Source organism: Balaenoptera ricei, chromosome 7 (assembly GCF_028023285.1).
Source record: "Balaenoptera ricei isolate mBalRic1 chromosome 7, mBalRic1.hap2, whole genome shotgun sequence".
Lineage (NCBI taxonomy): Eukaryota > Metazoa > Chordata > Mammalia > Artiodactyla > Balaenopteridae > Balaenoptera > Balaenoptera ricei.
This window is the reverse complement of record NC_082645.1, coordinates 121472448-121498188: the sequence shown is the minus strand read 5'-3', so window position 1 is coordinate 121498188 and position 25741 is coordinate 121472448. Positions and strand designations below refer to the sequence as shown.

At 55.5% G+C, this 25741-nt stretch overlaps 1 protein-coding gene across 9 annotated transcripts in view; it reads left to right on the top strand.

The window, feature by feature from the left end:
- The window catches only part of PASK (PAS domain containing serine/threonine kinase), a 41377-nt gene extending 15636 nt beyond the window's left edge, over positions 1-25741 (top strand). For 6 of the 9 annotated variants that reach the window (XM_059929142.1, XM_059929143.1, XM_059929146.1 and 3 more), the window contains 14 exons: positions 214-354; positions 874-1008; positions 2837-3097; positions 4326-4476; positions 6536-6659; positions 9251-10584; positions 11574-11755; positions 12170-12337; positions 15935-16060; positions 16147-16281; positions 19864-20063; positions 22703-22836; positions 24341-24577; positions 25169-25741. In XM_059929142.1, the coding sequence (XP_059785125.1) occupies positions 214-354; positions 874-1008; positions 2837-3097; positions 4326-4476; positions 6536-6659; positions 9251-10584; positions 11574-11755; positions 12170-12337; positions 15935-16060; positions 16147-16281; positions 19864-20063; positions 22703-22836; positions 24341-24577; positions 25169-25278 (3438 nt within the window). In that variant the 3' untranslated portion in view covers positions 25279-25741. Of the gene's footprint in view, positions 1-213; positions 355-873; positions 1009-2836; positions 3098-4325; positions 4477-6535; positions 6660-9250; positions 10585-11573; positions 11756-12169; positions 12338-15934; positions 16061-16146; positions 16282-19863; positions 20064-20369; positions 20722-22702; positions 22837-24226; positions 24578-25168 lie in introns of those variants that run through there. The other 3 variants (XM_059929149.1, XM_059929150.1, XM_059929151.1) reach the window with 3 other exon arrangements.

Here is a 25741-nt window from a genome sequence, read left to right as displayed (position 1 = left end):
GACACCGCTTTTTCCCCTGCTTTGTTACCATGAGGCTGAGGATGGAAAAAACCTACCCTTCGATAGATCATTCATTCACTCGGAGACCGTAAGGTTAGGTGTCAGAAGCCTTGTTTGTACTTCAGTTAATTTCCGAAACGTGAGGCAGGTGAGCAGCGGCCAGGAACGCCCACGTGCCAGGTTCTGGCCAGGTCTGAGCCCCTCTGCCCCCAGGTGGACGTCGTGAGCCGCAGTGGGGAGCAGATCCCAGTCTCCGTGTGGATGAAGAGGGTGAAGCAGGAGCACAGCCTCTGCTGCGTGGTCGTGCTGGAGCCCGTGGAGAGGGTCTCGGCCTGGGTGGCTTTCCAGAGCGACGTGAGTCTGTGTTTCTCAGCTGCGTGTCGCCCCCCACCACCAGGGCCTTTGGGCAGAAAGAGGGCATGGGGTTCTGGGGGGTTGGCCCCCGGCAGCCCCCTGACTAACTGTGTGCACTTGGGCAGGGAACCCAGTCTCCCTGTGGCCCCATTCCCTCACCTGTAAAAGTGGGATGTAATCCTGACACTCACAGGACTGTCTCAGCACGTCAGTAGAGCGATACACGTACACCTGTCTGCGTGGTGGCTGAGGTGCGGGCGGCGCTCAGAGGCGGGCGTGGGTGTGGCAGCTGTGTGGGCTTCTGCGGGTGCCTGGAGAAGTGCGCGCCTCGTCCGCCCGGCAGAAGGAGGAAGACGGCGTTCTTTGCGCCCGCTGCACTTGGTGGGGGTCGGGTTTTGGGGGAGAGGTAGCACTGATAGCCTTGCCTTCAGCTTGAAGACACGGAAGTTCGGTGAGGTTTAAAGCTGAAGCGCAAGAAACTTCGATTACAAGGTTTAAAATGCTGGCTTCTCCTCCAAGGGAACCGTGACGTCCTGTGACGGTCTCTTTGCCCAGCTGCACGGATTCACATCTGGGGAGGAGGTGGTCGGGCAGCGCATCACAGACCTTATCCCTGCTGTGCAGCTCCCGCCGCCCGGCGAGCGCATCCCCAAGGTAGGAGCCCCGACCGCCTGCACTGCCTGGCCGTGGCTGGGGCCCCGTGGCCGCTGGGCTCTCTTTATCTGATGACCGTCAAGTTCTTAGACCCAAATCCCTGGCCTGCAGGTGGAGGCTGGGCTTCCCGAGAGTAGGAGTGGCCCGTGCATGGACCCAACGGGACAGGTTCCACTTAGAGCTGTCCGGGCTCTGCAGTCTTGACCGCGGCTCAGAGCCTCCGTGGCTCCCTGACTGAGTGCTCCTGCCCCTTGGTCCTCTCCCTGGAGCGCCTGCTGGGGTCTCTTTCCTGAGAGGTCTGGGGGCTGCGAGGAGCAGGGGGAATTGGCGGGTGGCAGGTCTCCCCCCAGGGCAGGACTGCAGGTCGACGGAGGCGGGTCAGTCGGCAGCTTGGGGGGCAGTGGAGGTTTGGGGCTGAAGGTTCTCTTAGCATCTGGACCCTCCCAGTTCCCAGGTGCTCCGTTTACCAACTAGCACGCAGCCTTCACACAAGCAGTCACGGTGCTGGGAATTCACCTGATGTCACATCCCAGTGACCGGCAGGGTCAGCCGGATGGTCGGTTTGGGGCTGAAGTCGGCTCTGCTGCTGCAAGAAACAGGAGGTTCTTTCGGGACACGTGTAGGCGCTCCCCGGCTCTCCCACTGGCCTCAGGCTGAGAGCTGAGCCCTCCGAGGTGGTGCTTTGCTGTTTTTAGGCTTTCCAGCTCAATTGGAAACCTCTCCCCCCGTACCTTATTCTCTTTATGTCCTTCATTCTGTTCTCAAGCAGTGGGACCACTTGGACCCCAAAGCTCTGGAGCATCAGTTGGTACGACCACTTCAGGGGACTATTTGGCAGCCTCTTATGCTTAACTGAACATAAGCAAACCTCTGCCCACCCCAGGCACGTAGCCACAAGAGGTGTGTGCCAGAACGGGCAGGCACCCTCCCAGCAGCCCCACGCTGGAGCCGCCTGACAGCCGCGGCAGCAAGTGGAGACAGACACCGTGCCCCCTCTTTCCTCAGGGCTCCCTGGGGCCTGGGGTCTGGCCTGCACCCTTACCACGGGGAGCCTGGGGTCTTGAGTTCTGCCCCTGGTCAGGGCACTGTGCTGATGCAGTGGGAGCTCCCCCTGTTCAGGCCTCGGGCCCCTGCAGGTCTTGTGTCTTGCGGGTGGACCCTGAGAAGGGGGCAGGCGGTATGGAGTGAGGGGTAGACATGAGGCCTGGGCCAGCTTGCCCTCTCGGGACCAGGAAGGGAGCTGACTGAGAAAGCCTCTGGTTAGAGGCTGCACAGTCAAGATTGGCTTGGGAGACCGGATACGCCCGAGTATTTGAAGCAGAGAAACGTGATGCGAGGCCTTGGTTGCGTGGGTGACGGAGGGGCTAAGGAGGCAGGGGGGATGGACAAGCCGCCCAGAGGTCAGCAACTACGGGAAGCCACTGCCCCCCAGGCTGGAGGACAGAGGGCGGGGTGCGGGGCTGGGGCCGCCCGCAGAGGTGGGCGCTGGGGGCACCAGTGGTCCAGGGTGGACCGCAGGGAGGAACTTGCTGGTGCTCCCTCCCGCAGGGCTGGCGCGTTGCTTGATGGACCCTGTGTGCTCTGCGCTCGGGCTGTTCTGGACTCGGGTCCCCCGGCCCGGCCACAGCTCCCGGTCAGGGCTCTGCGTTCCCTGGGGCGGAGAGGGGTGGCGCGGGGAGATAGAGGAAGGAAGAGCGGTGTGGAGAGTTAGGTGTTGGGGGGGCACCCGCCAACGGGCATGAGTGGACGTAAATCTAAAGCAGCAAAGGCTCAAGGCTCGGACCATAGGAGGTGCTGTGGTCAGCTCAGTGGTGTGTCTTTCTTTCAGAATCTCAAGATTCAGAGGTCTGTTGGAAGAGCCAAGGATGGCACCACCTTCCCTCTGAGCTTAAAGCTGAACTCTAAACCCGGCAACGCGGAGGCAGCGGACGGCAAGGCGGCCCCTGACCGGGGCTACTCGGCATCCATCTGGGTGTTCTCCACCATCAGTGGGCTCATCACCCTCCTGCCGGACGGGACCATCTACGGCATCAACCACAGCTTTGCTCTGATGCTGTTTGGTTATGGAAAGGATGAGCTCCTGGGCAAGGTGGTTCTCCCCACCCCCGCCGCCTTGGGGAAGCCGGTCTTGGCCCGTCATCGGCCTGTGCTTCTGCATCCTCTAGCCGAGCTCGCCGGCTTTCCCCACGGGAACTCGGGCCCAGAGAGGGAGGCCTGTGCTCACGGCCCTATTCCCCCGCCTGTGCCCATTTATCTGGACCCCACAGGGAGTACTTGATGACCCCCCCCCCCGGGCTACCCCCAAAACCTTTGGGTGCCATGTGCACCCCCAGGAGAGGGAAGGGGCTCTCTCACCCCAAAGCCTGCCCCAAGCAAGATCGGGCCTGAGTTACTGGATGAGGGTGTGTGTCACAGCTGTGCAGATTCGCTCCGCACCCACGGTCCGGGGCTTGGCCACACCTCCTCCGACCGTCCTGGGGTCCATTGTGAGTCAGGGTGGGAGGAAGGTGTTTCTAGAACCTTCTTCCTTGGATTGGGCTGGGCTCTGAGGGCAGGCGAGCATCTCAGGCTTCCTCGGAGTGGCTTTCCTTGGGTGGTCTCAGCAGTCCTCCAGGGCTTCTGGGGAGGGGGCATGGGCCCCCACTCGATTGGGGGGGTGGTTCATGCAGGAAGGAGAGGCTGCTGCGTGATGTGTTGCTCCTGACACCTGAGTGACACCCCCGCCCCTGGCCCCAGGCCCTGCACCTGGCTGGACTGGCTCCTAGACGTGGGCGCAGGCCCGGCGTTCCCCACGGCCTTGCACTGAGCACCTTGTGCCCCACAGGCAGCCGTCCCCTCTTGTCACTCTTCCTGCAGCCAGCCCTGCACCCCGCCCAGCCGGCCAGAGCTTTAACTTCTTTTGAGGCTCCCCAAACAGGTCCCTTTCTGTTCTCTAATAGAAATACTAAGAAGCAAGTAAGACAAATTTTAGTTAAATTAAGTCAGACTTAGTTCAATTGAAGTTAATGAAAACGCAGTTAGAATAACTTTCGGACAAGTTCTCCCCACAGGAACACTGGGGGCACCGGGTCCTTCCAGGGAGTGTGTGGACGCAGTCTCGTCAGGGTGTGCTAAGAGGAAGGGAAGCAAGTTTGGATTTCCATGTTGAGCATCAGGGGCTTCGTGTCTCCCAGAAGGAGTTTGACCGGGGTCTTTCCTAACCTTGTCCGGAGACTTGCTCGCGTTGTCTTCATTCTCTGCCCAGACGGGACGGAGGGACGGTTCAGTGGGTCAGTAAGGATTCTTGCCAGGTTCTGAAATGTCCTTTTGTTTTCTAGAACATCACTTTCCTGATTCCTGCTTTCTACCACTACATGGACCTTGCCTGTGACAGTTCCTTTCTGCTGCCGGACGTGGCCAACTGCCTGGACGTTGGCAGTCACAGTGGGCCTGGGGAGACCACCGGGGACGCCCAGCACACAGCCGAGGGTGAGAGCTGGCCGCCTCCTCCCAGGTGCACCTGTGGCCGCCCAGTCCCCACCCCCGGCCTCCATGGGTGATGGGATGGCCGTCACGGGGACCCTGTTTGTGTGGGTTTGATGTTCCTCTCTGTCTCTTGTGGGCCTTCCGTGTTCCCAGGGTATGGGACACTTGTGTGCGGGTCTCACAGATGTGTTAGCGCGAGAGGTCCCCAGGTGAGTCACCGCGTGCCTGCATCTGCGACACCGGCCGCTAGTTGGCGGTCTTGTGTGAGTGATGTAGCTTTACGTAAGTGGCTGAAGACCGGGTTCATGCAGCATATCAGATGGATCTCTGAGTAAACAGTCCTGGCAGGATTTGTTTATTTCTAGTACTTTCAACATTTAATATGATTCCAACAAGTGGCCCGAGCCCCACCACGTGATGTTGCAGGCGCCGGGCGTGAGAGGGCGGCGCGCGGCTCCCGCTCTGGCTTTGGAGCTCCGGGAAGCAGGGGACCAGCAGCCTCCGGGGCGCCCGCCTTCCCCGAGCAGGCTCAAGGAGGAGCTGCCCCGGCCCTGCCTCGGGGGCCGTCCCAGCTCCGCGCCCGTGGGGCGTTGTCACCCCCGGGCGCGTCCGTGGGAGGACGTGGTGTTTGAGTAGACGCGTGAGTGGGTTTCACGTGGCCACCGAGGGGGACGCGGCTGCGCGGTGTCCAACTGGGATGTGGACCTTTATCGTCAGACGGCGTCCAGGTTTTAAAAGACGCTTTGTTAGGCTACTGACTCTCTTTGACCACTTTTCTTTTATCTATTTATTTATTATTTATTTATTTTTGGCTGCGTTGGGTCTTCGGTGCTGCGCGCGGGCTTTTTCTAGTTGTGGCGAGCGGGGGCTACTCTTCATTGCAGTGCACAGGCTCCTCATTGCAGTGGCTTCTCTTGTTGTGGCGCACGGGCTCTAGGCGTGCGGACTTCAGTAGTTGTGGCTCACGGGCCCTAGAGCGCAGGCTCAGTAGTTGTGGCGCACGGGCTTAGTGGCTCCACGGCATGTGGGATCTTCCCGGGCCAGGGATCGAACCTGCACTGGCAGGCGGATTCTTAACCACCGTGCCACCAGGGAAGTCCATGACCACTTTTCTTAACATGGGGTTTCCTTCATTGTATCCGGGTTTTTCTGTCTGCAAAGACTCCTTTTTTTCAAGTTTTTTTCTGTATCACTGATGCATTCCCTTTCCTCTTTTTCCAGATTTCCAAATTATTCCTGGTGTGTGTGTGTGTGTGTGTGTGTGTGTGTGTGTCGTTCATCTTCTTTGTAGAAAGTGGGGGGTGGGGTCACAGAAGCTCTGTCCCCGTTATTGTCTCCAGGATGCACTCATGGGCGTGTTTCTGGGTGCGTGGGGACGTGTGCTCTTGCTCGTGGTGCCAGCCCGCCTGTGCCTGTCAGCCAGGGGCCGGGACGCTTTCTAAGAGCCTCCCCCATGCAGGCTGCTGTGTGGCAAGGACAGTCTCGCTCCTCTGACCCCCGGAACCTGTGATGTCCCGGGCCCTGGTGTAGGCAGGCAGGCGGAGGCAGGTGGCACACGAGCCGTAGGAGGTGACCGGCGCTCAAAGGAAGGGCACAGCAGGGGAGGCTGTGCCATCTTGGGGTCTATGAGCCGGAATGAGGCAGGGGCGGCTTTCTGGGAAAGGGAGCAGCGCCGGGCGTGGTGGGGTGGCCAGAGGGCCGGGCCCCGAGGCCCTGGGGAGGGAAGCAGGGCGCAGCCGCCGGGCCTTTGGTTTTCACCCTGCGTCAGAGTGGAGCCCTCGGGGGCTGTCGGCAGATGAGGGGCAGGTTCGACTCCGGGGTCGGTGGGGTGGGTGTGGGGCCCAGGGTGGAGCAGGGAGAGCCCAGGGAGGCTGTGGGCCTGGACCTGGTGCCCGTGGGGCAGTGAGGGGCGGGACCTGCTGTGGACGTGGGGCTGGCGGTGTGTCTGAGGTCGGGTTAGGCCCCCTCACCCCCTGCTCACCAGTCACACGGGCCGAGGGGGTGGTTTTCAGCAGGATGGGCCAGCAAATGGAAAACACTTTTTTTTTGCTGTTGCTGCCAGATCTAAGGGTGAACACCGAGACCCCAAAGCCAGTGGAGAGCCAGGCCGCCCCCCCCAGGGCCCAGGTTCCTGCGGACGCCGGAGGCCGCCTCGCCTTCTCCCTCCCGGCGCTGCCCACTCTGGGGTAAGTCCTCTGGGGGAGGGGCGGGTGCGCGAGGGGCAGGGGGAGGCACCCTGGGGAAGTGTTCAGTCCTTGGGAATGATGGAGGTGACACCTGCTGCTGCCCCTCGCGATGGCAGTGCTTCTCCTGTGTCACCCGGCCAGGTCCCCGCAGGCTCCGTGACACGGGCCCCATTTTATGGACGAGAAAGCGTTCAGGGAGGTTCCAGGGAGCTGATTCCAGCATAATTTTCTCATTCTGAAAATAATGTGAATCTGTTTGCTATGCATTTTTAAATAACGAAGTATTCTATTTAGAGGAGACGAGGCACAATGTGGAAAACTTAGGAAAGTAGAAATAGAACATCCACTTGCTCAGCTATCACAGTCCTGTTGTGCATAGCAGTTCGGTTTGTTTTCAATAAGTTTCTCTTTTTAAAGCAATCTCTTTGAAGCGCAGCATACAGTAATGCGCCGACCTCTCTGAACCTTTCTCCTCTTCCCCTGGGAGGCACTGCTCCCACCCTACTCGGTGTCCCTCACTGTCCTGGGATCAGGACGCAGGTCAGAGGTGCCTGTTCTTTTTTTTTTTTTTTTTTTTTTTTTTTATTTATTTATTTTTTTTCACACACACACACTGTATTTTATTTTTACAAGAGATAAATCGACTGACACCAAGCATTGTACATGGATGACCACAACAAAAGCAACAATGATTGCAATTACCAAACATGAAACACACTCATACTATGGAGGTGCCTGTTCTTGAACTTCACCAAATGCACTCCTTTATCTCCGGCATCTTTTGCTCACCATTGTATGAGATTTATTCACTCACACATACACACTGTTTTCTAGTCTTCTTGAAATTATGTTTTAAATACATACTACGTGAATGTGTATGTTTTTCTAAGTACAGAAGAATAACGGTAAAGAGCAAAGGTCCCTGTGATGCTCTCCCAGGTCCCCCAGAGAGAACCACTGCCAGCAGTGATCTCCTTGCAGACCCCTTTCCCTGTGTGCTTAGATGGAAGTGTGTGTGTTACACAGGCACAGGTAGGCTGCCATGTGCACCTTGTCCTAAATGTGTGCACGTGCCTGGGCACGCGGTGTGTGTGTCTCGGAGACCTTTCTCTGCAGCGCCGCCTCAGAACCGCCACCTCACAGGTGGCACCATGGTTTGCGAACACGGCTCCTGTCATTTGCTTCAACTTCCTGGCCTTTTCCTATTTAACTTTTGGTGGCTGGAGCAGCGTGACTGCGGGCTCTCCTTGCTGTGTGCGTGCATGCACACGCGCACACACACACACACACACACACACACACACACACACACGGTGAGGAGGGAGGATTCTGTGCTGCCCGGGGGCGCATGGTGGGGCCTGGGCCCAGGGGCACCCACTGGTGTGGGCGCAAGGTGCCCGGCCTGCGTCAGGGCAGGTGTGTCTCAGCGGTGGCTCACGTGCTGAGCGATCCTCAGTGCGGTGCGTGGGCTTGATTTTCTGGGACGCGGGTGGGCAATGAGGAGGTTCCACTCGATGGGCCGGTTCCTGCGTTTCCTCTTCGCTGGACGTTTCTGGTCTCGCGGTTCTAAGTGTTTGATCTGCGTCCTTCACGGGCCAGTTACCGTCTTCCTCCTTCCTTCACTTGCCGCCTCACCTGCTGACACCGCAGAGGCCGTGTGGCTCCCCGGAGACGGGCCCAGGGCTGGCCTCTTGGCCCGGGTGGATGGTGGCGGTAGATAGAGGTGGCGTAGTGGCGACGGGTCATTCTTGCCTGGTCTCTGCAGGCCCTTGTCCCCTCAGCTGTCCCTCAGGACTCCGCTCACAGCAGCCTCCTCTGCGGGGCCCGTCCTTGAGTGGCGTCCTTCCTCTCCCCGCCTCTTTATGAGCCCCTGGCGTAACATTTACAGATCGCCGCACGCCTCCCCAGCCAGGCCGGGCACTGCCACTTTCTGTTGGCCTTGGTGCTGGCGGCCGACCTTGGGCTGACACGGGGCCGGCGCTCAGCACCGCCTGCCGAGTGGGTGCCGGCGGCGGGGCCGGCAGAGGGGAGTCTGGACGCGGATTGCCTGGTGGGCCGTGGCGGCCTCTTCCTCGGTGGTCCGCCGTGCTGAGCGCGCTGGGGGCTTTGTGCTCCAGCTCTCAGGACCCTGGGGGCACGGCGCTTCCAGCCTCCTGCTCCTCGTGCCCTGCCCTCTCTGAGCTGTGAGATCCGATGGTGTTTGTAGCCATCGTGGTTTACCGCGTGCAGCGTCCAGTGCCTCTGCTTTCTTCCCACGCCTCCACCTCGCGGGCAGGAAGAGGCTGGCGGCACGGCTGTCGGGGTCCCGCTCACCGCGAAGTGAGACTGCTGACCGCAGCCTTGAGCAGAGGGTCCTAGGCGCTCAGTGGCTTTCTTGGATAAATCATTGCTAAGTGTGGCTTTATCTGGAGAATATGTGAGTTGGTTCTTCATATTTTAGTTTTGTTATAAAAGTCTTTTTTTTCTGTCGTAAGTTTATGGTGTTAAATGCATGGTGCGGGTCTCTAATCAAGGGGGAACCCCTGTGATCTCTTTGTTTTGACTCTTCTGTGGCCCCTAAGTGACTGTGTCACCCGTGTAACAATCTCCAGGGTGGACAGCGTCCCAGAAGGAAGCCGGCCAGCCCACAGCGAACACTCATTATCCAAGGACCGGCAGAACGTGCCAGAAGGAAGCCCGCCAGCCCAGGAACAGTCACTGCCCGAGGGCCAGCGAAGCATGCCAGGGGGATGCCCGTCAGCCCCTGGCCAACGGTCGTCGCCAGAGGACCAGCAGAGCGCTGTCTTAGAGAAAGAGCGGCTGGCAACAGCAGAGAGCCTCAGGCAGGACCTGCTGGGAGGAAACAGGTCTGGGCCAGTGGACACAAAACCATGTGCTTCCCATGAAGATTCTGAAACACCAGTGCCAAGTGCAGATGGGACCAGTGGTGCTGCAAGGGGTGGCCTGTATCAGGAGACACAGCTGGGGCGGAGGGGCTCGAGTGGTGCCAGCGATTCAGACCACAGGGCTGATGGCACCAAGGCCAGGCCCCACGCTGCGGGTCAGCCGGCAGGGCAGGGCCTCCCGGTGCGCGGCCCTGGATTCGAGGGAGAGTGGCGCGCCCAGCGGGGAAGCCCGGACTCGGCCCCCAGCCCCTCGGGGACGGTGCAGCCCTTGCTCTCGACGCCTCCTTTGGCTGAGCCGTGGCTGGGGACGTGCTTGATTAAGGAGCAGCTGTGCGCATCGAGCTTCGCGGGGCCTTGGGGTGTCTCCTATGCCGAGCAGCCCCCGCCCTCCACCCCTGCGTCCTTGTATGACCTGGGAGGCACAGACCCGCACGGTGGCCGCTCGGGCAGCTCCTCGGCCTGCTACGCCCTTGCCACTGACCTGCCCGGTGCCCCGGAGGCCACGGAGGCCTGGGAGGCTGGCGAGAATTCGTTTTCCTGGAACCTCAAGGAACTCGTTTTCAGCGAATGGACAGACCGAACTTCTTCGAACCGTTCCTGCGCTACGTCTGAGCTCGGGGGGAGCTGCTCCCCTTCGCTCGGGGTCTCTGATGTGGACGTGAGCGGTTTGCGCAGGCAGAGGTCAGAAGTCCTGGACCACCGGGAGCTGTCGCTGCTGACCGGCGCCGACTTCAGTCTGGGTGGAGGCCGGCGGTCCCGCGAGGGCGGTCTGGAACTGGATGGAACCGAACCATCGCACATGTGCTTGGCATCCTCTGAACACGATGACCTGGATGAGAGCCCGGACCGCGTCCCTCCTGTGTCGGGAGCCGGCCCCGTGGGCGCGTCCCCGCTAGAGGCACCCAGGCTGAGCCTCCAGGCCACCTCCACGCCTGTGAGAGCAGACGGCCCTGCGCCGCTGGGGGCCGCCGACCTGCAGCCCGAGATCCAGGAGGGCGCCTACGCGGGGAGCTGTTACCACCGAGACGGCTCGCAGCTGGGTACGTGCGGCTGGGGGGCGGGGGGGGGGCCCGAGAGCACGGCGCGGTGGGGTCGGGGGGCCTTCCTCGTCCTGGTGTCTGATGGGACTTCACCCCTGGAATCGTTTTGGCAGGAATGAGGTATTATATTAAATAAAGAACCGAGGTTAGAGTTTACCTCTTCAAAGTGAGGATCACAGGTGCGTGTGCCGGGGAGGGGGCAGCCCGGGGGCCCAGGCCCTTCGTGCGGTGCAGCAGGGGGTGGGCTCCCGCGGGCCACACCAGGAGGCAGGTGTGGCTGAGGGGCTGGTGGTGGTTTTCCGTGTGCTGTCGGGGTTCAGGCTGCTCTGGCCTCAGAATCTCCATTCTGGGGGTGTGGCCGTCAGACCCCTTCACTTGTCCCTTTTTCTTTTCCTAATTTCCTAACGGTGCCATGTTTCAGCCAGTTGTTTTGTCATTGCTGATTTCATAGTGTTGGTTACCAGGGTTTTTTCCTAAACTTAAAAGAGTTACATAAGTAATATGTGTTTTTTGCAGAAATATTAGAAAATATAAACAAAAAGAAGAAAATAAAATCACCTGTAAACCTCCCTGATAGCTACCTTTGATTTGCTGTATTCCCAGGAGGCTGTGTCAACGCACACGTGTGCCACGGCAGTGTGCACGGTGATGTGTACGGTTAGGTGGCACGTGTGTGTACGTGTGGCTCCCGAGCCAGACTCCTGTGGAGGGTGTTGGGGGCGGGTTTTCCAGGCTCGTCCAAGTCGGCGGCTGGTGGCGGGTCTCTCCTGAGTCCCCTGGCCTCCGGCTGCCCCCGAGGACATGCTGGGCTGCTGGCCCCCCGCCGGCGGGAGGTGATGCGGCCGCCAGCCTCAGCTTTGCCCTTCTCCGGGCTCGGTGCCCTCCGCCCCTGCCCCAGGCGCTGTCCGTTGGCTTTATCCCGTCCTGGGGGACGTGACACTGCGGTGGTGACAGCAGCGGGGGTGTTTGGTCTCCCCTTCCCTCCTCAGGTGTGCAGTTTGAAGTGAAGCGGGTGGCACTCCAGGGCTCGTCCGCCCTGTTCTGCTGCTGGCTGGTGAAGGACCTGCTGCACGGTCACCTGGCCTCGGCCCCGCGGCCCCGCCTGTTCCTGAGCAGCCTGCCCAGCTCCGCCCACTCCACCTGCGAGCTGTCTGGAGCCAGCCTGGGGCAGGTAGGTGACTGGCCAGCTCCTGCCTTCCACCCGCCGCTCCCAATCAGCATCTCTCTCTCTCTCTCTCTCTCTCTCTCTCTCTCTCTCTCTCTGTGTCCTCTGGGATGGGAAGAGGGTCTGTGTAGGGTCTGGCTTCTAATATTCTGTGTGAGTATCAAGCCACACGTGGGATTTCAAATCTGTGTGTCTCCGTGTGCACGGTGGGGTCCAGGAGTGTGCCAGCCTGGACCGACTTGTCGAGGCCCCTGGCGTACCCCGTGGAGAGCGGGTCTCGGGCCGGGGACCCCGTGGGCCTGGGAAGAGCGGGGAGGGGCAGCACGGGGCGCGGGTGCCGCTGTCACCGCGCGGCCTGCCGCTGCCCTGCTCCTTCAGCGCGTTGTGTGTGGTCCCTCGGACGTGCCTTTGCGTTCGCAGGTGCTCGCGAGCAAACCCTGGTTTGAGGAGCCCCCCGAGGCCGTGGAGCTGGAGGGGCTGGCGGCCTGCGAGGGCGCGTACTCCCGCAAGTACAGCACGCTCAGCCCCATCGGCAGCGGGGCCTTCGGCTTCGTGTGGACGGCGGTGGACCAGGAAGCGAATAAGGAGGTACTGGGCTCCTGCAGGGGTGGGGTCTGCGTGCTGCGGGGCCGGCTGCCCGGCCCGCACCTCATCCTGTAATGTGCCTCAGAGCCACCGCCCCTCCCTCCCAAGTGCCGTTGTGATGAGATTTGTAGTTGCCTGGGCGTTTCGTGGTTCGGGGGAGCTGGCGTGGTCGCCATGCTGCCTGTCCCCGCGAACCCCGTAGACTGCCCAGGTGTCCCCGGGCTCGGCCTGCCGATTCCTGGGAGGGCCAGTGTGGGACCCCTTCACCACGGCGGCTTCTAGTCCCTTCTGGAATTTACCAAAGCTCCGTGCTTGGGTTGATACCTCAAGGATCTGTATCAAAGTCTTGTTGGTTTTAGTGACTTTTCAGTGGATCCTTTGGATTTTCTTCCTCTGCCGGCAGTGACAGTCCTGTCTCTTTCTCTATTACTTGCATCTCACTGCCTCTTTTCCTTCCTGCTGTCACCTTGGCTAGGACCTGCAGAGCCGTGTGGAGTAACAGGTACGCTACCCGACCTCGGGGTGGTCCTCTGTCAATTCCAATGGCTCCTTTTATTTTTTGATGGATACCTTTTGTTTGAGGATACTTCATTTTATTTTCAGTTCACTAAATTTTTTTTTAAAGAATGAGCATTGAGTTCTATCAAATGTCTTTTCAGCATCTATTGCGATGATAGTGTCTTTGTTTCCTTTATTAATATATGGATAACAACAGTCAACTTCCATTCGTAGACTCAATCCTCAATTGTGTTATAACATTCTTCTAATGCGTGGCTGAATTTGGCTTGCTAATATTTTTATTTGGGATTTTTTCATTTATATTCATATGTAAGTGTTTTTTCTTTTTTCTCTGTCAGTTTTGTGGGGCCTGCAGAGCTGGGGACACCGGTGGTGACCAGCACCTGTGACGTCACGTTTGCAGGGGTTTCTGTGGCGAGTCTCGTCCCCTTGGCTGTCCTCATTCTTGTCTTCACTCTCTCTTCTCTTTGCTAGACTTGCCAAAGAATTGCCTATTTTTTAATCAAATATTTGCTTTGTTTTCTTTAAATTTCTTTTCTTGTACTTTCTACGAGTTAATTTTGCTATTTTTCTAGCTTATTAGATTGAATGTGTGTTTTTTTAAGCTGTTACTTAGTAATAAAAGCTCGTGCAGTGTTGAGTTGTCTGAGTGCACTCGGCCACCTTCTAGAGGTTTAAACACATGCTGCTCTGGGTGTCACGTGTTTCTAAGCAGTCTTGTTCTTAAGTTTCTATTGTCATCTTTAATTTATTTGAGGCAGATCTTCTCACTCTTGGTTTGGATCAGGAATCCAAAAGGCTCTGCGGGTTTCTTTAGACTTTTATACCTAAGGAAGAAGAAAGGAGACCCAGAGTTCTTCTCTTGGTTTAAAAAGAAGCCACATGAGTAATTTTGCCTTTCAGAAAACGGAATGTCAATTTAAATGTTATTAGGCCAACACATTGTTAAGTAAAGCAGCCAATCAGAAAGTATACTTTGAAGGGTTTGGGTCTAGTTCTCAGGACAGAGTGCAGATTGACTTGCAGGGTGTTTCCACCTTAACAATATCAATTCTTCTGATCCACGAACATGGGATGTCTGTCCGTTTATTCAGATCTTTAATTTCTTTCAACAATGTTTTTTAAATTTTATTTCATTTACTTTATTTTTTAAAAAGTTTTATGTTATATTGGAGTATAGTTGATCAACAATGTTGTGTTCATTTCTCAACAATGTTTTATAGTTTTCAGTGTACAAGTCTTGTCCTGCTTTTGTTAAACCTCCACTGGTTTTATATCCAGTTTCTTCTCTTTCCTGTGTTCATGTTTCATTTGCTGGAGTATATTTGTTACTAATTTTTCTAGGAAGGACGTATGGGTGTTCCACTCGGAATCCTTACATGTATTAAGGTGTGGTTTTTTCCCTCATACTTTAGTGGAGATGTGCCTTTTTCCTCTCAGAATGTTTTAGATACACAATGGTGTCTATTGTCATCTACCATTATTTTGAAGTGAATTTTGCTGCCAGCAACTTGATTTTTATCCTTTCTGTTTTTGTCTTTTTTTTAATCTTCGGAATTCAGAAAGTTCACCAGGATGTATTTCTGTGTGTGTGTATGTGTGTGTGTGTGTGTGTGTGTGTGTGTGTGTGTATGTATGTGTGTGTTCTTTATTCTTGCTCGACACTTGGTAAGACTTCAATCTAGATGTTTAGAGCTTTCTTTACCGTAAGAGGATTCTCTTCTCTTGTTCCGTTATTCTTCCCCCTGAAGCTCATGTTAGGTGTGCGTGGAGGCCATGGAGGCCGCCTTCCTTCTTGTCTCCCTAAACCTGCAGCTGGACGGGCAGCAGGCAGCTGCCTGCAAACACGCGAACTCGAGCTCTGCCGTCTGCACTGCTCCGGCCCCGCCTGACTCCATCATCCTTCCCGTGCCCCGTAACCCCGGTTCGTGGCTCCTCGGGCCGTCAGCCTTGCTTCCACCCTCATCTTCTTGCTTTCCCTTGCGTCTCTCATCTGACCTGTTAAATCGTGGTGACCCTCCCCTCGAAGCACCTTCAGAGTTTGTCCACTTGTCACCACGCACATGCTGGCACCCAAGCCACCACCTTTTTTCTCCAGATTATTGTGGGGTGATTGGATATTGCAGAAGCTCCTAAGTGGTCTCCCTGCTTCTGCCCTGGCCCTGTGTGCCGTCCCTGCCCCTCGTGCCGCCTGCTCACCACACGCAGAACCTTCCCCCATCTTCCCTCTGCCTGCAGTGCCTCCCCCCAGCCCCTCTCAGAAGCCGCCGCCCCGGGAAGCCCTCCCCGGCCCCGCCACCCGGCACTTCCCGGTTCAGCTGCTTCTTCTCGGCCCTCGCTTTTCCTGACCCGTGGTGCATCTTGTGTATCGCCTGCTTCCCAGCAGATGCTGATCTCCGAGAAGGCGGGGGTCTCTGTCGTCTGGTTTGGGGTCTCCTGCTGAAGTGCAGAGCAGGCCTGGCCCGCGGTCACTGCTCACCACATGCCCAGCGCCCACCTAGGAGCAGGTGTTTTGTTGAGGGGCAGGGTTGTCATTCATTGACCTAGGGTGTTGGTTTCCTTTACTAACGGTGTCTTTTTTTTCTATTCCACACTCCAGTTGACTATCATTAATTGACTAACACCGTTTTTTCCGTATTTATCTTGTGTCCATCTGTCTTGCTGAACTCTCTGATTAGTTCTCAGGATCAACATGAATGACAGTTTTTGTTCATTTTTTCTAGTTCTCAGGCCTCTTGTTTCATTTTCTCAGCCAGGACATCCAGTACTCGGTTGAGAAATTGGGGTGACATGCGGTGCTCTGGGGAGCACCTGTCTTTCTGCAGGGCCGCCTGGCTCCGCCGTCACCCCCGTCCGCCCACTTTCTAGATCGGGCAGGTCCAGTCAGCGCTTCCGGTCGGCTGCTGACTTGCTTCTCTGTCTGCTCACGCCGGAGGGCTCTTGTTAGGTTTCTTCTTTCAGGTCCCTGGGGCTCAGCGGGGGTGGGGGGGGGTTAGGGTGAAGGTAGAGCAGCACGCTTGATGGGCTGCGAGAGGCGTGGCGGGGCCGGCTGCAGTCACGTCCCCTCTGTTCTCCTCGCAGGTGGTGGTGAAGTTTATTAAGAAGGAGAAGGTTTTGGAGGATTGTTGGATTGAGGATCCCAAACTTGGGAAAGTGACTTTAGAGATTGCCATCCTGTGCAGGGTGGAGCACGCCAACATCATCAAGGTGGAGAGCTGTTGTCACGCCACTTCTCGAGTTCGTTGTCTGGAAGGTACCCCGGCAGGGCCACACCCAGCTTTGTGTCTTTCCAGGTACTGGATGTATTTGAAAACCAAGGGTTCTTTCAGCTGGTCATGGAGAAGCACGGCTCCGGCCTGGACCTCTTTGCATTCATCGACCGCCATCCCAGCCTCGATGAGCCCCTGGCGAGCTACATCTTCCGACAGGTGAGAGCCGGCCAGAGCCGCCCGGGGAGAGTGTGGGCTTGGCTGCCTGGGCCCAGGGCTGCAGGGATCAGTGATACACACTCCGTTCTCTCTGTGAGCTGGATCTGGCCTTCGGTGTTTGGATTTTATTGAGTAGGATATGTATTTTGAGAAGAGAATTCTGTAGATGAAGCAGAGGGAGTAAGGTGGGGAAGGAAGAATGAGGCCAGGTACTATCCTGCAGTGATAGCAGACGTGGGTTTTGATGATTCAAGTTTACTTATATCCCTACAATAGCCACACCAATCTCAAAAATGGACCAACAAAGCTACCAGACTGGGTTTTGAGATTGTGCATTTGATCTGAATCCTTGTTCACCAATGGGAAATCATTGCTCATTTGTACAGAGAGATCATTCTAGTGCCAGCATCATGAGGCTGTTGGGATTAAATCAGAGAGTGCCTCTAAGGCCCTTGTGCCGCACACACGAGTCCCGCACACAGGAAGTGCTTAATAAACGTAGCCGTCCAGTTAATTAGTCCACAGAGCTTGCGGTTCTGGCAATCTCATTTTACAGTGAGTATTTGTCTTGATCTCTTTTGTGTCTATCTGTGTATTGATGTTAGTCCACTTGTTAGTTTTTGGAATGAGAGAGTGACCAGCGAAGTGGAAAGGTGTCCTATGAGAGAGAGAAATTGGGTGGCAGGGTGGGGAGGGGGAGACAGCAATTCCTGTTTTAGTTTTAATATCTTGGTAGTTCCATTCCAGACGATTCCTAGCTCCCTGGAAAAGATGGAGAGATACCTGGGAGGGGGCTGTGACCAATTCACAGATTTGCTCTTCATTTCCTGGAGTTGACTTGATTTCTAATGACAGCTTCCGTGAATTGACATTTCTTCCTCAAAGCTATAAGCTCCCAGAAGTTATTGGATTTGTGAAATTAAATTTCTGAGGCACCTACTTGTAAGTTTCGGTCATCATCGTTCTGCCCAAAGAATGTCACCTCTCCCCCCTTGCTACTTTGGAAGGTTATTTACGCATCTACTTTACTTCATGGCAAAGATTTGTTTCTGAAATCTTCATGGCAAACAGAGTGTCAGTATGACATAACATTAGGAGTCACTTATCAATAGCTGCTACCTAACCGTTGTTAATTTGGGGCTACTGATACAGGTAATTCTAGTGTTCAATACTTTTTAACTTTTGCAAGAAGTATCTATAGCCCCTTTGTAAATCTGTATACATAATAAGTGTTGTTATATGTAAACGTGGATCCACAACTCTACAGAACTCTATTATTACATATAAACGTATGTATGTCCAGTGCCAGGTATTAGTGTATTGCCTCTCAGCTCCGGATCTGTGGGTCTGCTTGGTGAACTGCTCTCCTGTGCAGCTGGGGTCCTCGGGGGGGCCTGCAGGAAGAGCAGCTACTCCCGTTCAGGTTCTTTACCGCTTTGTAGTTAATACACCTTGATGAAGCCTTCCATGTTCAGATTAACGTGTGGTTTCTGTTTCCCCACTGGAGCCTGATATGTACATGTGCATGTGTGTATGTATGTGTATGTACATATACATGTAAAAGTGTGTATATATATATATATGTATGTGAATGTATAAGTATAGACATGCACGTGTATGTATGCACACGTGTGTATGTGTGTACACGTGCACATGCATGCTTCTTTATATAAATGCAGGTATGTATATGTTTGCATGCATGTGTATGTAAATATACATTTATTTATTTATTTAAAGTTAATTAATTCAGCTTACTTTGTCTGCCATGAACTATTGCTTCTGACTCAAAGATATTCATCTGTAAATATAAAATTGTCTCTAATGATGTAAATGACTGACTACATCCATGAAATCACTATGTTTTTTATTTATTTATTTATTTATTTATTTATTTTAAATTTTTGGCTGCATTGGGTCTTGGTTGCTGCGTACAGGCTTTCTCTAGTTGCGGCGAGCGGGGGCTGCTCTTTGTTGCAGTGCGTGGGCTTCTCATTGCGGTGGCTTCTCGTTGCAGAGCATGGGCTCTAGGCGTGCGGGCTTCAGGAGTTGTGGCACATGGGCTGAGTAGTTGTGGCACACGGGCTTAGTTGTTCCGTGGCATGTGGGATCTCCCCGGACCAGGGCTCGAACCCGTGTCCCCTGCATTGGCAGGCGGATTCTTAACCATTGCGCCACCAGGGAAGTCCCGAAATCACTATGTTTTTGTTTTTGTTTTTTTTAAATTTATTTATTTATTTTTATTTTGGGCTGTGTTGGATCTTTGTTGCTGTGCATGGGCTTTCTCCAGTTGCGGCGAGCCAGGCTACTCTTTGTTGCAGTGACAGGCTTCTCTTTGTGGTGGCTTCTCTTGTTGCGGAGCACGGGCTCTAGGCACGTGGGCTTCAGTAGTTGTGGCTCATGGGCTTAGTTGCTCCGTGGCATGTGGGATCTTCCCAGACCAGGGCTTGAACCCGTGTCTCCTGCATTGGCAGGCGGATTCTTAGCCACTGCACCACCAGGGAAGTCCCCGAAATCTCTATGTTGATTGGTACAGTTGGTGTCCAAATTATGAATAGGGTCAGAAATTGTACTAATCTTACTTAAACTTAACTGAGGTGCTACTTTTGTTGATCTCTGTCACCAAATGTGCAGTGCAGGCAGACAGCAATATATTCTAGTAACTTGACCCTTTCACAGTGGAGACTAATGTACTTGACTTGTTGAAATGAAGCCCATTTCCTGGGGAGTTACTTTAAATTCACATGGTTGAGAACTCCACACGTGTTGGGGAACGTATGGCTGACACTCAGGGCTGCTCTTTGAGGAGCTGCCAGAGCCTTGAAGTAGGAGTTTGGAGACTTGGCTTCTGTCCCCAGCTCTGCTCCTGAATTGCCGTGTGAACTCTGGGCAGATCACTGTCCCTCACTGTGAACCAGAGGTGGTGGGGTCAGGCCTTCTCTAGGGCCACCTCCCATGCAACCAGCCCACACTCATTAAGGTGCCCACCACGTGTCTTTGTAGCTTCTGCCGTGGTCTGTCTGTCTTTCCTCCCAAGATGGTCGTTCTGTGTCTGCTGAGGAGGTTTCGTTGGTAGCACACAGACAGAGAACTTAAAAATCACATATTTATCTGGGGGAGGGAGGAATGGGGGTGTCAGTGAAAGAATACAAAGTTTCAGTTTTGCAGGACGAGTAAGTCCTAGAGGTCTGCTGTACGGCATGGTCCCTAAAGCTAACGATGCTGTATGGTATACTTTAAAATTTGCCAAGAGGGTAGCCCGTGTCTTAGGTGTCCTTATCACAAAATAATAATAATAATAAATAATGAAATTAAAGAAAAGAATCCTAGATCTGCGTTGCTGCCTTGTGGGCATGATGTGTGCCAGCCACAGTGAGCCTGATGCCTGGAGCTGCTTTTCCTCTGGCTCAGCCGGGTGCAATCTGCAGCCTCCAGAGTCTTTCCTGTCACCAGTCTGTAATGAGTTAGAGAACTCTTTTTTTCTTTGTTGTTGTTCTTTTCTTTTTTTCTTCTTAATCCTTAATTTAAATTCATGTTCTACTTGAATTGCCTTTTAAAAAGTCCCCTGTGGCCTCCTGATTTCAGCTGGTGTCAGCAGTGGGATACCTGCGCTCCAAGAGCATCATTCATCGGGACATCAAGGACGAGAACATCGTGATCGCTGAGGACTTTACAATCAAGCTCATAGACTTCGGCTCGGCTGCCTACCTGGAGAGGGGCAAGCTGTTCTATACCTTCTGTGGGACAATTGAGTACTGCGCGCCCGAAGTCCTCATGGGAAACCCGTACGTATCATGGGAGCTGCAGCCTGTTGTCACACCTGCCGTCAGACCTGCGGTTGGTGGGGTTTTAGGGGGAAAAATGGTTTCAGTTTGTGCCTCTTTGACGAGGGTGTTGAGTGATAAAGTATGTTTGGGAAATAAGTGGGCAGGCAGGCAGGAAAAGTAAGGTGGGTCAGGGAAGCTGGGGGATGGAGACAGAGGTTCAGTATATTATTTCCTCAACTTTTATGTTTGGAGTTTCATATAATTAAAAGTTAAGAGAGGGCTTCCCCGGTGGTGCAGTGGTTAAGAATCCACCTGCCAATGCAGGGGACACAGGTTCTAGCCCTGGTCCGGGAAGATCCCACATGCCACGGAGCAACTAAGCATGTGCACCACAACTACTGAACCTGCGCTCTAGAGCCCACGAGCCACAACTACTGAAGCTCAGGCGCCTAGAGCCTGTGCTCCGCAACAAGAGAAGCCACCGCAATGAGAAGCCCACGCACCCCAATGAAGAGTAGCCCCAGCCCAACGCAACTAGAGAAAGCCTGCACGCGGCAATGAAGACCCAACACAGCCAAAGATAAATAAATTAAAAAAAAAAAGAAAAGAAAAGAAAAAAAAGTTAAGAGAAAGATAAAAAGAGTCCCAAAACTTGGGACTCTTCAAATGAATGAAGAGGATTTTTTTTTAGTTGGTTTATTTATTTTGATGACAGAACTAGTAATCTAGTCCAATAATATATTGCTGGGCTGGCCATGTAAGAAATCAAGCAACAGAAAAAGTACTAATGCAGAGGGTCCAGGCGGAAGCTGGGTCCACTCCTGGCTGGAGGTGCTGTCGCTGACTGGCCCGGCATGCGTCAGCTCGGGGCGCGCCAAGCCTCCTGCTCTGGCTGAGAGGAGAAGCAAGGGTGTGGGCCGCGTTTACATCTCTGCGCCCCAGAAGCCTGTGAGCTGGAGGGGCCCGGCCTGGGCAGGGCCTGGTCTCAGGGAACTCGGGAGAGGAAAGGACACACGGGTGTAGCTCAGGTGCTCATGGGATCGCATGGAAACGGTGCTCAGTGTTTCCCCCTGTGTATGCATGGATTTCTGTTGTCCACATGTAAACGAAGTGTGTCTGTACACATATGAAATGAAATCCAGTCAGATCCGGACCACAGGTATTATCCTGTACCACCTACGCGTACTTTGGAGAGGTGTGGTTAGGACGTGTGTCTCCAGGAGGGCTTGTGGTTAGAGGGACAGACGCCAGAGCGTTGCGGGGACCTGTACTGCCCGGTTCTACATCCCGTCCTCAGGGACCCCTCTTCCTCCCTCTTGTTTTCACGACCTTCTTCTCCAGGGGCGGCAGATCCGGCCCCCACCTGTTTTCTTAACTACAGTCCTGTCGGCTCACGTAGTGTCTGTGGCTGCTTTTGTGCTGCCCTGGTGGACAGAGGCCACGTGGCCCCAGCCTGAAATATTTACTGTTTGGCGCTTTACAGCAAAAGTAGGCTGACCTCTGTTCTAGTCTATTGGATTTTTCTCTTTAGCCTCCAAAATTCTTGAAATCTCTTTCTCCAAAACATAAATGGCACAAAACAAAGACTGCCAGATCTGATTTTCTGGCTGTAGCATTGTCTCATCCCCTCACTTCCCTGAGGTCTGTCCTCGTGGCCCCTCCCCTCCTGGCCCCTCTTCTCTCCTGGGGCCCAGCCCCCCGCCCCTACTGCCCACGGGTTTCCTGTCTCCTGATGTCCCCAGCCTCTCTGTGGCCCCCTGGAAGGCTGAGGGCTCTGTCCTGGGCCCTCTTCTCAGCAGTTCCTCTCAGCCACCTTGTCTACATTCCTGTTCTGCTGCAAAGACGCTGCTGCCCAAGTCTCTTGGGGCCAGACTGTCCCCCCGCCCGAGCTCCAGACCCGAGGGACCAGCCGCGGTGGGCGGCACGGGGGCTGGTGCGTGGGGGCCGTCAGCCTGGCTCCCGTGCCCGCCCAGCGGCGGCCTCGCCTCTTCTCCGTGGAACCAGGGAGATGTGTGTTTTGCTGGCTTGCTGTGAGGATGAGGGTTAAAGCATGTACATGCCTTGCAGAGCGCCAGCATCTCCCAGGTGCCCAGGAAGCGGTGGCTGGAATGAGGGTGTTTATAAGCACAGGCGATAACGCAGAGCACCCCGGGGGGCTGCCTCCCCGCTGCCTGCGCCCCCTCTCCCCACGCCCCTCTCACTCGCTCTCCTCTATCCTGCGCCGCTGCCTCGCCGCAGCCTTAAGGATGCTCACCCACGCCGGTCTCACCTTGAGCATCCTTCACATCTTTCTGAAGCTGCCTGTGGCTCCCCAGGGCCCCTAGTGAGCCGAGTTCCTGTGGGCCTGGCGCCTGGCACTCTGCCTGCGCTCCCGGGCCTTCTCTCCACCTCCTCCAGGAAGCCCCCTGGGAGACACTCTGCTCTGCCCCCGTGCCATCTCCTGACTGGCTCTCAGCTGCTTGAGCGGAGCTTTGCTTTTCCTCTCCCTCCGCAGCACGTGGCCAGCGCCCGGCTGGGGGCGGACGTGCCGGTGCTGAGGACGTGGTCGAGGAGTGTGGCGTGTCTCCCTGGAAGCCGCTCTCGGGTGACTTGTGCGGGTGCTGGGCTCACGTGCGGGGCCGGCCCAGCGCCCCGAGTGCTTTCTCTCCTTCCTGCAGTTACAAGGGGCCGGAGCTGGAGATGTGGTCGATGGGCGTCGCGCTGTACACGCTGATCTTCGAGGAGAACCCCTTCTGCGAGCTGGAGGAGACCTTGGAGGCCGCGATAAACCCCCCGTACCTGGTGTCGGAAGGTGAGCTCGCGCGGTGGCGGGTGGACGGGCGCCGGCGTTGCACCGGCTTCCCGTCTGCGAGAGCAGCGCACCCGGGTCCGTGCCGATAGCCCAGCTCTCTCTCTTTTCCATTCTTCTCGGACTTTGATCTGTGAACGTAAGGACGATTTGAATATGACTTTAAAACATCACAGCTTTATTTTTAGGAGAGCTTCCCTTTGGACCGTAGGGCCCTCTTCTGAAGGATGCGCACACACTAGCATTCTCTGAGCGTGGCCGTGGCCGTGACTGTAAGGTCACCTGTGGGGGAGGGCAAAGGATGGACTTGACCTCCCGGCCGCTCATGTGGAACCTGGGGGTTTCTGTCCCACCTCGAGCTCCCGTGAGCTGGCTCCCCCAGGGCCATGAGTGGCGGTTTGTGTCTGCAGTGAGGACCGCCGGGTGGTAGGCCTGGAGTGGGACCCTCACGGCCCATACCTGGAGGTGCTCCTGGGAGCTGGACCATGGGGTTCTGAGGTCTCTCAGACACTAGTGACATAGTGACACTCTGTGATGCCAGAGTAATCATTCATCGTTGCAGGCAGTGAGGAGATAAGTGTCCTCATGAATCAAGTCTGTGCCTTGGGTTCTTTGCTTAGGTTAGAAGCCTGTGTCTCAGTCCGCTCGGGCTTCCATGACAGGACACCGCAGACTGGGGTCTTAAAGCACAGACATTTATTTCTCAGTCTGCAGGCTGAGAGCCCGAGATCAAGGTGCTGGCAGATGCGGTTCCGGGTGGGAGCCCTGTTCCTGGCTTGCAGACGGCTGCCTTTTCCTGTGTCCTCACGGGGCAGAGAGAGGGAGAGAGCAGGCCCTCTCGTGTCTCTCCTGATACGAGCACTGATGCTGTCGCGGGGGCCCCTCCTCATGACCTCATCTAGCCCTCGTCACCTCCCAAAGGCCCCACCTCCTCATATCATCACACTGTGAATCTGGGTGGGGGGTGCACAGTTCGGTCCAGAGCAGCCTAGAAGAAGATTTGTAGAGCTTTGCTAATGTTCTGGATTCCGCGGTACCAAGGCTCTTGCAGCTCTGCCCACGGGGGCTGCTCTGCGGGCTCTCTCACTAGGCTCTCAGGATACTCACTTGGGACAGTGAGGCTTGGAGTGGCCCTGGCTGAGGTGACACTAAAAGGAAATGGGACTCAGATCCAGACTCAAGGCTGGGGGCTCTTCTCAGAGCTCGTGCTGCCTTCCTGTGGGGACTGAGCTGGGGCTCCGCTGCCGGCCACCTCCCACCCCTCTCCTGTCACGTGATCCCTGTGTCCACAGCTCTGCACCCCCAGAGTCCCTTAGAGCAGGCCCAGGTTAGGAGCTGCCACACTTGGTGTGGTGAGCAAGGTGGGATCTCGAGCTCCAAGCTTTCCTTTCAGAGGCAACAGACATCTCCCACAGGCCCTCCTGAAGCATAGCTGGGACCCCACATTCCAGAGCCCCCGGAGTGCTGGTTAGAAGTGGGGGTCCAGAGCCACCTCCTGTCCCACCAGACCCAGGACCTGCAGTTGTGCGATGCGCTCCACCTGCCCCCAGCCGGGGCCCTCCGTCAGTCTTCTGGCCACACGCCTTTCTGTCCCCAGATCTCATGAACCTCATGTCTGGGCTGCTACAGCCTGTCCCCGAGCAGCGCACCACCTTGGAGAAGCTGGTGACAGACCCCTGGGTGACGCAGCCTGTGAACCTGGCTGACTATACCTGGGAAGAGGTGTGTCGACTAAACAAGCCAGGTGAGAGGCGAGGCCGTGCCCCTCAGGGCTGAGGCGGTTCCCAGGCTGCTTCCCGGGTCTTGGGGGAGGGCGAGGTTCCCTCCTCTGTGCTGTCCTGGACATGAACGTCAGGGCCCAGAGCTGGCTTGTCGCCTGTGAGACAGACTCCAGAGGTCCCTGAACACCACCAGGGGCTTTGGAAGGTGGGTGAGTGCCCATGGGAGCCCCTGACAAGGAGGAACCCACAGACGGGATTGAGGGCTGCGGCAGAGAGTTTGAGAAGTGCCGCTGGCGGTGGTCTGAGCGGGCCGAAAGGGAGGATACGGCCCGGACGAGGAGTGTGATGGTCTGGGGACCCCGGGGGCCCCCAGCTGGGAGCAGCAGCCCCGTGTGTCTGGCTCCCGCTGCTCAGAGTGGGCAGACACTGCAAGTGGCTCTGGACGTAGAACCCCCGCGGCACCACAGCAGGGTCCAGGGAGTCTAGAACATTGCCAGTTGGGTTCTGAAGGGTTCCCCTGATGTCTTTTGCTCCTAAGAATTTCTCCAAAGAGAAGCAAAGTATTTTAGAATCTTGCTGTTGGCAGGTGACACAGTATCTTTTTCTTTCTTTAGAGAGCGGAGTTCTGTCCACTGTCAGTCTGGAGCTGGAGGGCAGGAGCCCAAGTGCAGTGGCTCGGGCCCCGGAGCTGCGCAGGGCTTCATGTGCGAGGGCAGGCCCCTAACCGCCGGGAAACCCAGCTCTCTGCTGCTCTCCTTCACTCAGGAAGTCATGTTATATTCAGGCCCCTTCCATTCAGAGAAAGTACGTTCTCAAGAATTAGGCCCATTACACCATCTAAAACCTCATATGCAAGCTTGATAAATGTTAGAACAAAAGCCAGGGATACTATATTGTTTTAGGGTTATAAAATAGACTTGGAATTCATTTTTTTTCATGGCCTTGAAAAAATTCTAGTGTTAATTTTGAGTTTTGTACTATTTTTTACTATTAAAAGGCTTCTAATTTGTGAAATTCCAAAAGGCATACAAAAGGTTTTTAACCCTCTTTCTACTTTTGTATATGTGCCTGTGTTTCTGCTTCCTGACTTGGTATATGCTCGTCTCTTATGCGGAATGTGTAGAACCTGTTCACCGAATGACCAGATTATTTCATTAATTTATTTCCTTGAACGTTTTCCAAATTAA